The sequence below is a fragment of the Austrofundulus limnaeus genome, unplaced genomic scaffold (genome assembly GCF_001266775.1).
Source record: "Austrofundulus limnaeus strain Quisiro unplaced genomic scaffold, Austrofundulus_limnaeus-1.0 Scaffold27, whole genome shotgun sequence".
NCBI classification, from domain to species: domain Eukaryota; kingdom Metazoa; phylum Chordata; class Actinopteri; order Cyprinodontiformes; family Rivulidae; genus Austrofundulus; species Austrofundulus limnaeus.
The window spans coordinates 3,108,697-3,121,118 of record NW_013952429.1 but is presented as its reverse complement, the minus strand read 5'-3'; the positions used below and the strand labels follow the sequence as shown (position 1 = coordinate 3,121,118).

The window sequence follows — 12,422 nt, the reverse complement described above, 5'->3', positions numbered from 1 at the left end:
GATTTGTTGTAATGCATTTGCAGATTTGTTGTAATGCATTTGCAGATTTGTTGTAATGCATTTGCAGATTTGTTGTAATGCATTTGCAGATTTGTTGTAATGCATTTGCAGATTTGTTGTAATGCATTTGCAGATTTGTTGTAATGCATTTGCAGATTTGTTGTAATGCATTTGCAGATTTGTTGTAATGCATTTGCAGATTTGTTGTAATGCATTTGCAGATTTGTTGTAATGCATTTGCAGATTTGCAACAAACCCATTTTGTACAGTTTTGTTTACTTTCTGATTCAACTGCCTGTCATTTGAACTGTGTTTAGGGGATGTATATATAGTTTTCATGAGCTTTTAGCCAAGACTCTTAGCTTTCTATTGATACCAAACATGTCCAGGTTCAACTTTAAAAATTAAAAGCTATAGAAAACAGGAGATGCTGTTTTGCCCCCGGTACAGGGGGCTGAAGAGGTAAATCTGTTTGATCATCGTGTTCAAGCCTGGGTTAGTTCAACATTAGCCTCACCTTGGTGAAAAGTCTCCACCACTGCCAGTTCCTCAGTTTCAGATAGGCTGCACAGTTTCTCTGAATGACTTTCATGGCCGTCATCTGCTGTTGTTTCTTAGCAAAGGCTCTGAGAATGACAAAAATAAAAAGTAAAATCCTCCACATTACGCTGCTTCAGGATCGTCACCTGCAGAACGGAGCAGTGAGTGGCRTCATTACTTGCGGGCTACATATCCTCTGCACCAGGCCTGGAAGCTGATGATCACATCAGTGATCTTCATGTCTCTCTCCTCCTCCAGGTGAGCCAGGACTCCAGCCCTGAAGAACACTTTACTCTGACCGATGCGGTACATGTTTGGGTCCAGCTCCAGAGCTTTGATCTGTCAGGAGACGAGCAGACCRATTTAGAATCTGCAGTTCATGAAGAGAAGAAGCCTCCTGGTATTCAYCTTACCATGAGCACGCAGGCTTGCTTCCCGTCCATAAATCCTTTCGGGATGGCGTTTGGAGTGAGGATTTCATATCTGAGAAATGTGCACACAGTTACTTTCTATATTTGGTGTAAAGAATCAAATGTTTTATAATTCTGTAGCTCGTCACCTCTGTCTGAACTCCTGGAAGACGACGCGATTGGGGAAACCCTGTCTGCAGATTCGAATCCCCTCCAGGACTCCGTTGCACCTCAGCTGGTCCAGAACCAGGTGAGGGTCCAGTTTACCAGCCTGATGGAGACCACATGTTAAAGTTCTGTTAAAGCTGTGGATCTTCTCAGTAATACAACCCATCTGCTGCCGTGCACCTTCTTCTCGTGGTTGGGGATGATGCAGCGGACGAAGTTGGGGTTGGTGTTCTTCAGCGTGGTCATGAGGTTCCCCAGCTGCTCCTTGTACAGCTGCCCGACAGTGCGGAACATGCCTTTACGGGTTTTGAACATTCCCTGGGACGAGTCGGACATTCCCGCCACCTTATCCAGCCCAACAATGAGGTCCTCTGTAGATGCACGAGGACAGGTCAGAAAACAGCAGTAAGACTGTAGACGTGAACTCAGTCCCACTTACTGTCTCTCCACAGATCAGCGATGAACTTGTCTGTAGACTGGCTGAGCAAAGTCACCACAGACTCATTCAGGGGGTCCATGTTTTTCATCAACCAACTATTGGCCTTGTAGTCCACCTGCATGGGAAAAGAGCGAAGGATAAAACATCTACAGCAAAAACAGTGGCAACTAAATGTTTTGTTCAACCAAAGGAAATCACATGATAAGTGTTATTATCAGACCTTTCCTGCGTAGTGAACGACGCAGAAATCGGCATCATCCTTTAGCTTCTTGGGTTTCATGAACTTGGGGTGATTTCCCTGCTCCTGTTCCAGTTTCTCCACAAACGTCTTGTCGGTGGCTTTGGGGAACCAGCACTCCTCATCCAGCAGAGCCAGGATGCCTGGAGGACCGGCCTGAGGTGAACCAAACATCAGGACGACACGTGTCAGATGAACCCTGACTGCCAGGATCGTAAAAAGATCTGATGTGTGACAGAGACTCCAGGAGGAAGGGCAAACGGTAACATCGTACGGGTTTCTCAATCAGGTCGATGCAGGGCTGCAGGTCCAGGCCGAAGTCGATGAAGCTCCACTCGATGCCCTCCCTCTGGTACTCCTCCTGCTCCAGGATGAACATGGTGTGGTTGAAGAGCTGCTGCAGCTTCTCGTTGGTGTAGTTGATGCACAGYTGCTCAAAGGAGTTCAGCTGTGGGGAATAAAGCAGAGAAATAATCAGATGAATCAACAAAAACATGAACACTTCTTAGAAATGTGACCCATCACATCGAAATGAGGATTGAGTCAAATTTGGTCAAAATGACCTAATCATATTTTCAGATTCCTTCTTTAAAATCTACATTTTGATACTTGGATCATCCTGATATTAGTAGATCCAGAGATATTTAATTTGTCTTGTTGGTTAAAATAATACATATTTATTTGGTCTAAATCCTAATTTTATGTAATTTTAATGAGGATTTTTTTTATGTCATTTGAAAAAAGAAACCTCAAATATTTAAATATTGAGATTTCCCATCTGGAAAGAAACAAAAACATTGCTAGCTCACAGGGACAATCTCAACATTTTAAGGCGTTTTTCCTTAAAATCTTATTTTTGGTTGCTAATGCTCAAAAAACTGCTTCAAAAAAAGTTTTAGGATAATTTTTCAGACAGTTCATTGAAATGATTTATATTTTGACAAAATGTCATTTTTGCAAGCGTTTTATTCAAAACACTATATCTGCCTATTTCTCCACATACAACTTTTAGACTTAATCCTCGTTTCGATATGACRGGTCACATATTAATCACTCAAACCAGCTCATTTTAACACTTATTGGTAGCAAAAAATGTTTATGAAGCGATGAATTAAACTGTGCAGATAAAATTGTCTTGAGGTTTGAGCGGCAGCCAGGTTTAAGTTAGACTCAGTTACCACTCAGAGGTTACAGTAAGAACAGAAACAAGCTGTTCACCTTCTTTTAAAGGCTTTAAAAGACATTGAGACTCCCACTTTAATTTTCTGAGAAAAAACTTTTCACTGGCTTTTTAAATTCAGTGACATGTAACCATGACTTTGCAGATTTCAACAGCCTAGAAACGGGAACTATTATATCTGCAAAAGAAAGGAGACGAGAAAGAAAAGTAGCTTTTTATGAGGTGTATTTGTTCAGGATGACTCAATGTGGCCATGATGAGCTGGTTATATTAAAGAACAAAAAAAAACCCCATCCTTGTTTCCTTTAACATCTTTAGGACGTGAAACTAGTATAAAACCCAGAACAGTTCACCTCAAAGATCTCAAATCCAGCGATATCCAGGATTCCAATGAAAGACGCTCCCTGCCTTTTCGTTTTATCCAGAGCCTTGTTGATTCTCATCACCARCCAGCGAAACATCCTCTCATAAGAAGCTTTGGCCAGAGCCTCGACAGCAAACTCTGCCTGCTCCTGGGTCTGCGCCTTCGTCACGTAGTCCCTGCCAACCTGGGRGGAAACAAAGAGGCTGGTGTCAGACTGAAGCCACAGAGAATCAACCGAATGTATCGAACGTGACTGAGACGCAGCAGATGTCACAGATGAGTAAATCTTTTGCACCTTGATTTTGGGAGTCAGGATGGCTCGTGTGCAGTCCGTGACGTTGATGCCCAGCAGGTGACACACTTTCTGAGCAGCTGAGAGCGAAACGATWACGTTACGGGATGAAACGAAAAGGCAGGAAAATGAAGGTGATTTCTGCTAACGTGCGTACCGGTGTCGTCGGGCATGGACGCCTGGTCAGAGTTACGCTCCTTCTTGAAGGTCATGTTCCCCAACTGCAGCACAGCCGAGACCACCTTCAGCAGGCCTGAGGAGAAAACCAGRCAGGACGAGAACATTTAGACTCAGGGATTAAATAGCTTATTCAAGATTATTTGTCTGCAGCTTTACAATCTAAAGCTAAAACATAAACCTGAATCATTACCGGTTATTTCCTCTTCTGGGATGCTCATGATGTTGAAGGCCTCCATGGTTTCAGTGAACATGTCTTTGTCCTGCTGTCCGGGGATGGTCACACGTCCGTTTGACAAGAAACGGTACTTGCTGTAATCCTCCAGACACAAATCAGCTGGATTGGAAAKAAAAAGGAAGTTTAATAAAAATGTTTTTATTTTAGTGACAATAGAGACTTGACGCACCTTGTTTTGGTAGCTTTTCCAAATATAGTTTGGTGCCATGTTAACACCAATAGTGTGTTTTTATTTTTAATCTGGCTCAATTTTAAACATTAATGCATTACAAGGTCTCATTTTATTTTTGCATGCATGTAACAAGATTTACCTGAAAGTTGAAAGAATGTTCAAAATATAAAACTSTTTGCAGATGATGCCTTCATGTCTGTGAAAGACTCAGCAGGCTGCAGAGTTRTTGAACTGTCACTGTGGTTTAAAGACTCATTTCATCTCTAAACTATAGCTACACTCTCATTTTACAAAAATTTGAGTTTACATTTGTCACAGAGATCTACCCAGCTGAAACCATCACCACTGCAATGACTGATCTGAGAAAAAGTTATTCAACCACAAAGCTCTTTCAACTTAATTTAATGACACATAAATGTGTTCTTGAGAATCTCTTTGCAGTAAGGCACRTTTAGCCAACAGTCATTTGCAACTTCCTGTTTCTTGCATCTATGTTGAAATAAAAAGGGTTTTTGCTCACAGCGCATCTTGTCTCCTGCTCCTGTTAGCATGTAGTAGAAGATGTGGAAAGTCCTCTCCTCTTTAGCCTGTCTGATGGCTCGAGACTTCTCCAGCAGATCTGAGATTTTGGTCAAGACCAGTTTAACTTGGTGGTAAAAAAAAAAAAGGAATTAATGTTTAAATGCATTCCTTCAGGGAACAATCACCATTAAATTCTAACTCTGGAGATCCTCTGGGTCAAAAATTAATAAATAAATACTGGTGTAGTTCTGGGATTTTGTGCTGAATGAAACATTTCTGTGAAGAGGATACAAGTTTCGATGTTGGCTCCCACGATGTATCCATTGACATCAAAGTTGATCCTGATGAATTTTCCCTTAAAGACAAAATAAATGTTGAGCACCAAAATATACCTTTAAATATATTAAAATAACCCTTATCTGCTCATTTATCTTCAATAGATTGTCTAAATTAATGCTCACATTAGTTGAGTTGTAAAGTTCAGACTTGAAAAAACGGGCAATTAAAGTCGTGCAATGAGGAAGTGAAGTTTTGTGTTAGAGGTGCAACTTCATCGTACTCCCTCAACTTCTGCTATTTGAGTTGTGCACTTTTAAAAACCTCACTTCACACAGCTGAGGAGATAAAAAACTCTGCTAGATCCTTACAAATCTGGAGGAGTTGTCRTTCTTGACGGTCTTTGCGTTGCCGAAGGCTTCGAGGATGGGGTTGGCCTGCAGCAGCTGCTTCTCTAGTTCCCCCTGATGGAGACGAGAGACCAGGCTTCATCACGACACTTTTTACTGGTAAAAAACAAACTGAGCAAATCCCTCTGCGCTTTCTGAAGAATAACCCAAGGGGATGTTATCGTTGCCYAATCGAGTGCACGCACACACAAGCTGCACGTTCCAACATACAGCAACATTCCCTGCAGAGCATCAAGCCCACTCAAGATCCAGACTGTGGAAGGTCTGTGCAGGCACAAGCAAGAGACTGAACAAGGCAAAAAAAAAAAAAGGCAGGTGAAGCAAGATGTTCTAAAAGGAAAATGCAAACATTAGCAACAATACAGACAGAAAAGTGAGACTGGACAAACAGCCGCTGGGTGGAGTCTGATGATGGTTCAGGTAAAAGACTCTGCAGAGTCAGCGTGCAAGACAAGAAAGCATTGATCGATTGAGCTTTAGCTTGAGGCCAACATCCAAAGCTTGGTCCTAAATAACAGCCAGTCCAACTTATAACAAATACATTTTTTATTAAAATATTTTGGTTTTTAGACATTTCAAATCAAAGAAATAATTACTGCACAATCCAAGACCTTTTTATAGAAACTTTAAAAAAATTCTATCAACTTTAGCATTCATTTCCAATTCCTAAATTCTAGTTCCCCTTCTACTTTAGTTTTAGCATTTTTACAGTTAATAAGATCAGCTAAAAATACCTCAACCTGAACAGTTAACAATGGTTTTTAAATAAGAGATTATTAAACTCTTAAACTGTTCTGGTGCAGAAAGAAATTGGACATTTGATATTTTTCTTGGCTCCAGGTTCATCACAAAGAGCTCAATCTGTCCCATTTGGACCTTTATATATTTACTTTCAAAAGTTAAGAATTAAACCTCTTTAGCTTTAAAGTTTGCTCCATTTTCAATTTAAAATAAAAAGCTACAGTGATTATCTGTCAGACTAGTGGCCGTGTCTGGGACACTAAAACCCTCATATTAGTACTAAATTCTGCTCGAAAGATTTAATTGTTTTTACATCTTTTAGTTATAAGACGCTCATTGTTACACTGGAAGTCTGATAAATGTCCCTCAAAATCCCTGAGGGTTAAAGATGTTTTTTTCCAAAGCTTACAAGGAAGTACACAAAGGTTTTACAAAAAATGGCAATGCTTTCTTTCCTGTTTCAAACTTTGAGGTTTTGCCCAACTGAAGATCTTTGTTTTTGTTATAAATATGGGTGAATATCTGATTAGGTTTTTTCTTTGTGTGTTAATTTTGTTGAGCTGAGATGTGAAGGGGTTGGTTCTGTTATCTAGTCTTATTTTTAGATTTTACCCTTTTATTTTTTGTTGAAAAAGCAACAGAATAGGGCTGAAACTAATTTTATTGATACACTATTTTGTCATTTATATGTAAAATTGTAATTTATTTGTTTGGCTCTAATATTAAAATCAAACAAAGAATAAAATAATGAAACAACCTCTTATGGGCTGGATCAAACTGCACCAAGGACCAAATCTGGCCCGTGGGCCTTAAATTTGACAGATGCGTTTTAAAATAAAGACAGGGGAAAAATAAAATGAGGCCGAGGTGCTGTCTTCGTCAAAACATTTTTTCTCCTTTTCAGGTTTGGAAAGTGGTTTACAGAGTTCTGTTTTAATGAATTGAGGAAGTTTCTCCATTTTCTTCACACTCAAAGACATGAGTGGCTTCATTAAACTCTTCATCAATGAAAAAAAAAGTTTAAGACTCCCAGCCTTTTAGCAGCAACCAGACAAAGACATTATTCCTGTTATTGCGGACACTTAAATCAGTTTAACTCACATGTGACAACATGGCACTGCCCTGGAGAAGAAAAAAATAATAACTTTAACATGTTTGATACCAAATTCTGCACAATTATAACACCTCAATAAAGAAAACATGGTGTCAAGTGATGAGTCAGGACAAAACGATTAACAAAAATTCACATGTTACGTCTTGTAAAACAACCCACATAAGATAAGCAGCACAGATCTGCACAAACACACAACTTTCTTCACTTTTAGTCACCATGGGGGGAGAGGAAGGCACGTCTGGACCTGACGCAGGAATGCTCGGTCGCCACACGGCTCATTAAAATACACAACTACAGATTCAGACTTAAACTGGAAATCTGACAGATGGAAAATAAAAATAAGAGCTGAGAGGGAAAGGTTTTCATTAAGGTTTATCTAAAGAAAAAAAAGCAGGAATTAATTAAAATTTTACTAACCAGGTCTTTTTTAGATTTGAAGGATGAAGCGACGTGTGCAAGATACTGAATAACTTTCTTTGTATTTTCAGTTTTGCCCGCTCCCGACTCCCCTCTGCAGGAAAAAGAGAGTTAGAATCAAACATATTATAGTACAAACCACAAAAATTAAAAATAGGTTCTTTTAGCTGCAACCAATAAACAGCCTGCAAAATGTCTGCAAAAACCTACGTGCAAAGGATGGACTGATCCTCTCGATCTGTTAGAGACACAAAAGAGTTATAACAACTGCTGCAAAACAAAAACCTGCAGGTTTTAAGCTGTAAGCGTTCATGTTAAAGCTCCAAACGCACCCTGCATCATGCTCCTGTAGGCCGTGTCTGTGATGGCGTAGATGTGAGGGGGCATCTCGTGCCGCTTCTTGCCCTTGTACATGTTGATGATGTCCTCGCCGTAGATGGGCAGGTTCTTGTACGGGTTGATCACCACGCAGAAGAGACCCGAGTACGTCTGAGTCAGAACAGGAGGGGAGTTAGAAGAGCAGCGGGGCAGAGCGGGGACACGTTCAGCGTCGGTTCGAGGAGACTCACGTAGATCAGTCCAGAGTAGTATCGCTCCTTCAGGTTGTGCAGGACCGAGGCTTCGTTCAGGCAGGTCAGCTCGGCCATGTCCTCCACCTTGCTGAACTTCGGTGGGTTCATTTTCTGGATGTCATCTTTGTTGACCTTCACCTGAAAGTCAAGCAGCATGGAGGAGGAAGGGTCACAGGTTGCAGCAGAGAACCATCATCATCATCATCATCAATGATCTCGACTGTCACCTTCTTGCCCGAGTCGGTCAGCTCCACCACACACGTGTCTCCTTGCTCCTCTTTGAGGGAGCCAGACTCGAAGCCCGTCTTCTCGCTGGGGACCCATACCAGCTTCTTGGAGGCCCAGTCCGCCTGAGCCAGAGGGTTGTTGACCTCGCTGCGGTCCCCGTACAGATACTTGTCTGCGTCTGTCATGGTGGCTGGAAGCAAACATTTCATTAGTACAGACATATTTCTGCTGTAGGTTCTTAATGTTTTGGGTTTAACAGAATAAATCTTAATTTATCCTTCTCAAAATCAAACCTTCATTTCACAACAGGTTTAAAAATTAGGAACAATCTCTACTCTGTATTTGTTCATCTAAACTTGGCAGGGATTAGAAACCAGATTCCTGCAAATTCTTGGTTTATTCAAGCTGCTCCATCTCTCCAATCTGAGATTTCCAGGACACGGCAGCAGTTTCCTGGTATTAAAAACTGCTGAATGCCAGAGAGCCARGTTATATGGGTTTAAAAACAAAAACCTTCCTGCTCAGACAAGAACTGGGAAGTAGACGTAGAGTTGATTTGGAGGCCTAATCAGCACCAGTGTGTGTCTGGGTTTAGATACAAATCAAGATTTATAAAGAGAGCAATGTAAGCAACTGTGCAATAATTAACCTGTTATTAAACTACTTTAAATAAATCACCTTTAAGACTCAGTCAGTGTGATGGAAGTTAAATTGTAAGAATAAAACACATAACAAGGAGACCAACATTTTGTGTCACTCCGAACAAACGAGAAACCTCAGAAGGAAGAAGTTCTGGCTTCGGTGCACGCAGACGGAGCCGAGGCTCGCACTGCGCTGCAAACACTTCAGAGGCGCCGAGCAGGTTTGGTCACATCCTCTGCTACAGCTGTTTCAGGCTTCTCTTTGAACGAGGAGCCAGCAGGTACAGAACGATACGAAGCCCTGAYGGAGCTCGCCGTTAGAAAAGAAGTGTTTAAAATCAGCCAAACGACATGTGATTCACAACTGAAGCAACTCTCATCTGTTGTTCTTCATCACTCCCTTCAACCCCTCCAAATGTTTTGCTTTGCTTCTTGCAGCTCAGGATCTGTTAAACGTCCTGAGTGAGAGATGCTTCAGAGAGGAAGAGGGGGAGAGAGAAGAATGTTGGAGCAAGTCTGGGCAGACAGAAATATCATATCTGACCACACCCTGGAAGAAAAATATAAATATATATACACTGCAATCTGAGTTAGAGAAAATAAAAAATATATATAATTTATCTTCCTTTCTAGCAGCARCTGAAAAAGGCCTAAAATAAGAGTTGGATGTCACAAGAATAATCAGCACCCTGAACGTTTTCAGCTGCTTCCTCAGACGGATGGATGATGAAAGAGTGGCCGTGTGTAGAAAGAGCTAGAAGCACACAGTGTGTGTGTGTACATGTTTACAGAGAGGGATAAAGGGATGAGTGCACGAGGTGTCACCTGAGTCTCCTCTAAGTTCATTAAGAGCTCAGACTCTAAAGACCAGAGGGAGGACTGACATCCTGCAGCGTCCGGCGCAGACCACAGGAAAACCAGGTTCGCTCGGACTCTGAGGACAAACACCAGCAACAAACTAAAAACCCTCTTCCRTCACCACGCAGGACAGGGTTGTGGTTTTACTGGTAAACTTTAGCAGGAAGTTGCACAAATTCCCCTGACTCTTTTAAAACGAGCCGATTCAGGTTAGTGAAGCAGCAGAGCAGCTTTTGGTCTTCAACAGGTTTGCAGCAGCGTCACCTCTGTCCTGAACTATCAGTGTGCTCTTTATCCAGGCTACACACACAGACACACACCTGCAGCCTGGCGGTCTGCTGAGTTTCAGAGGAAGCAGCTTTATTAACTGATTACAGTTCAGACGAAGCAGCTGATCCACCTGGATCAATTGAGGAAGATGAAAAGAGGAAGACTGACGTGGTTTCACACTAGCTGAGTTTAACAGACTCACCTCAGCTGAGGAAGTAAATGCACGAGTGAATTGTGCGTTTTATTAGTTGTGTTGCCTGAACCTTTTTAAAAAAAGGGGAATTCTGTCTCGTGACAAAAGTTCATCTAAACCCACTCCTTGTCCTCGAGGGCCACAGTCCTGCAAGTTTTAGATGTTTCTCTGCTTCTCGCGTTGGAGATAAGACGTTTTAGAGCAGCAGAGAAACATCCAATAAGTAAAACGGTGGCCCTTGAGCACAAGGACTGAACAAGGCGGAGGGTTGATCATGTTGATAAATGGGCTTTTATCGCCGTCGTTAAGCTGAGTCCTCCTTTGTGTCTGTGTGTTGAAATCATAGCCAGAAGGGAGAAATGCAGCAGCTGGGTGTGTGCACCGCTGAAGTTAAGCTCACCTGGAGCAGACYGCCACACAAACTGCAGCTGTCTTCATAAACTAACAGGTTTTAACACACAATCAATCCTGAGATTAAAAATATGTTGGTTTTATTTTTGTTGCGTCATTCTGATGACGTCATTATGGACATTTACTACAGTTTGTTTTCAAGTGCCAAAGCTTCAAATTATAAAGCAAAAAACATGCAGCTCAGTCAAGAATAACGATAAATAAAACTATGTGTGTTAAAACACACATCTCCTGTAAACGACGACAGGATTTGAGCAAACAGGTAAGAAGACCCAGCCCACTTTGGCACTCTGATGCTACACAGTCCAACTACTAATCAGTCCAAAGCTGTCCTTACATCATTTCTGAGGGGTAAATATACAAATTACAGGCCTAAAGCATCCTGAGCTCTCTTCACCAGGAGTGTCCAACAGCTGCAGGACTCTCACAGATGAACACACAGCTTCCACAAACACCAGGTGTAATATATTTATATTTATCTTATTAAAAACAGGAAGCAAAGGCTATTTTTTAAAACAAAACAGGACATAAACTTTCAGTCACTCATTCATTTTTTAAGACTGGACTTCTAGTTTTCACACAGCAGCAGTTTGAGGCTTATTTTTCAGTCTGCCTGTCTTAAGTTTAGCAATCAGGGAGTGGCAGGTGCAGGTAGAGACCATGATGAGCCTCTGGCAGCAGTTTTAATATTTAATTTTGTTTCTTTCTACTCAGTTTGTACTTTTAATTTTAGCTGTTATCAAGCTCTTCAAACTTTCTTCAGGAAGTTGCAATTTTAATATTTTTATTTGATATTTTTTAGTGTTTTCTCAGCTGAAATGACTCCTTTGATGGGAACACCTGGGCAGAATGAGCCACACCCCTTCACCTGCAGCTAAACTATTTACTTTTCCTTATTTAAACGCCACTGACGGTCACACGGCTGCAGAAAAAGCTCACCTGGATTTCAGCAGCAGCGGACCCGCTGGACTGGACGACTGGTTTCCTCCTCACGATTAAAAAAAAAAGAAAGAAATTAAATAAAAAACAAGTCGACACCGTCCGGCTGCTCGGAGGATGCCTCGGGATGGACGGCGCGTGCCTCTCAGCAGCTCACTTTAATCTTTTCGCAGGTGAGCTGGAGGCCACGCCCTGCTGCGGGCCGCGTCTTGTGCTGCGTTCAAGAGCGCCTCGTAAAAAAATCAGGCTCAGCAGCAGACTTCCAGGTTTGAGGAGAAAAGTTTGAGTTTAAAATAAAAATGGACGTTTTGGTGTTGGTATCATTGCAGTTTTATACAGTATTTATTAAAGCCAAGATTTTAGTAGCTGAAAAATCTGTAAAAATATGATTTAAACAAATGATAAAAGTGGTGGATATTATTTTTATTGTAAAGAGTGACAAAGATGATCCAGTTTCATRTAAACACACAGGGAGGAAGTTGAATTGGTCAGAGGGTGTGTTTAATGTGTGTAGGAATGCAGAGKTCATTTCCCAACCTGCAAAATATGAACAAATAAAGGGGAAGCAGGGGTGTGGCACTGCTGAGTCAGACCAGACCACTGAGAGTTCAT

The 12,422-nt window shown here is 41.4% G+C and overlaps 1 protein-coding gene across 1 annotated transcript in view; it reads right to left on the bottom strand.

Moving 5' to 3' along the window:
* LOC106515298 (myosin-9) overlaps positions 1-12,043 on the bottom strand; it is a 21,214-nt gene extending 9,171 nt beyond the window's left edge. The window contains exons 1-22 of the mRNA XM_014005014.1: positions 11,811-12,043; positions 8,498-8,688; positions 8,268-8,408; positions 8,031-8,187; positions 7,909-7,936; positions 7,699-7,792; positions 7,269-7,289; positions 5,388-5,480; positions 5,032-5,095; positions 4,739-4,837; positions 4,002-4,145; positions 3,789-3,884; positions 3,635-3,711; positions 3,329-3,523; positions 2,070-2,243; positions 1,778-1,951; positions 1,558-1,672; positions 1,299-1,489; positions 1,100-1,221; positions 954-1,023; positions 719-879; positions 518-626 (exon numbers count right to left, since the gene is read on the bottom strand). Coding sequence (XP_013860468.1) covers positions 518-626; positions 719-879; positions 954-1,023; positions 1,100-1,221; positions 1,299-1,489; positions 1,558-1,672; positions 1,778-1,951; positions 2,070-2,243; positions 3,329-3,523; positions 3,635-3,711; positions 3,789-3,884; positions 4,002-4,145; positions 4,739-4,837; positions 5,032-5,095; positions 5,388-5,480; positions 7,269-7,289; positions 7,699-7,792; positions 7,909-7,936; positions 8,031-8,187; positions 8,268-8,408; positions 8,498-8,683 — 2,511 coding nt within the window. The 5' untranslated portion in view covers positions 8,684-8,688; positions 11,811-12,043. The remainder of the gene's footprint in view (positions 1-517; positions 627-718; positions 880-953; positions 1,024-1,099; positions 1,222-1,298; positions 1,490-1,557; positions 1,673-1,777; positions 1,952-2,069; positions 2,244-3,328; positions 3,524-3,634; positions 3,712-3,788; positions 3,885-4,001; positions 4,146-4,738; positions 4,838-5,031; positions 5,096-5,387; positions 5,481-7,268; positions 7,290-7,698; positions 7,793-7,908; positions 7,937-8,030; positions 8,188-8,267; positions 8,409-8,497; positions 8,689-11,810) is intronic.
* Positions 12,044-12,422: the final 379 nt, after the last annotated feature.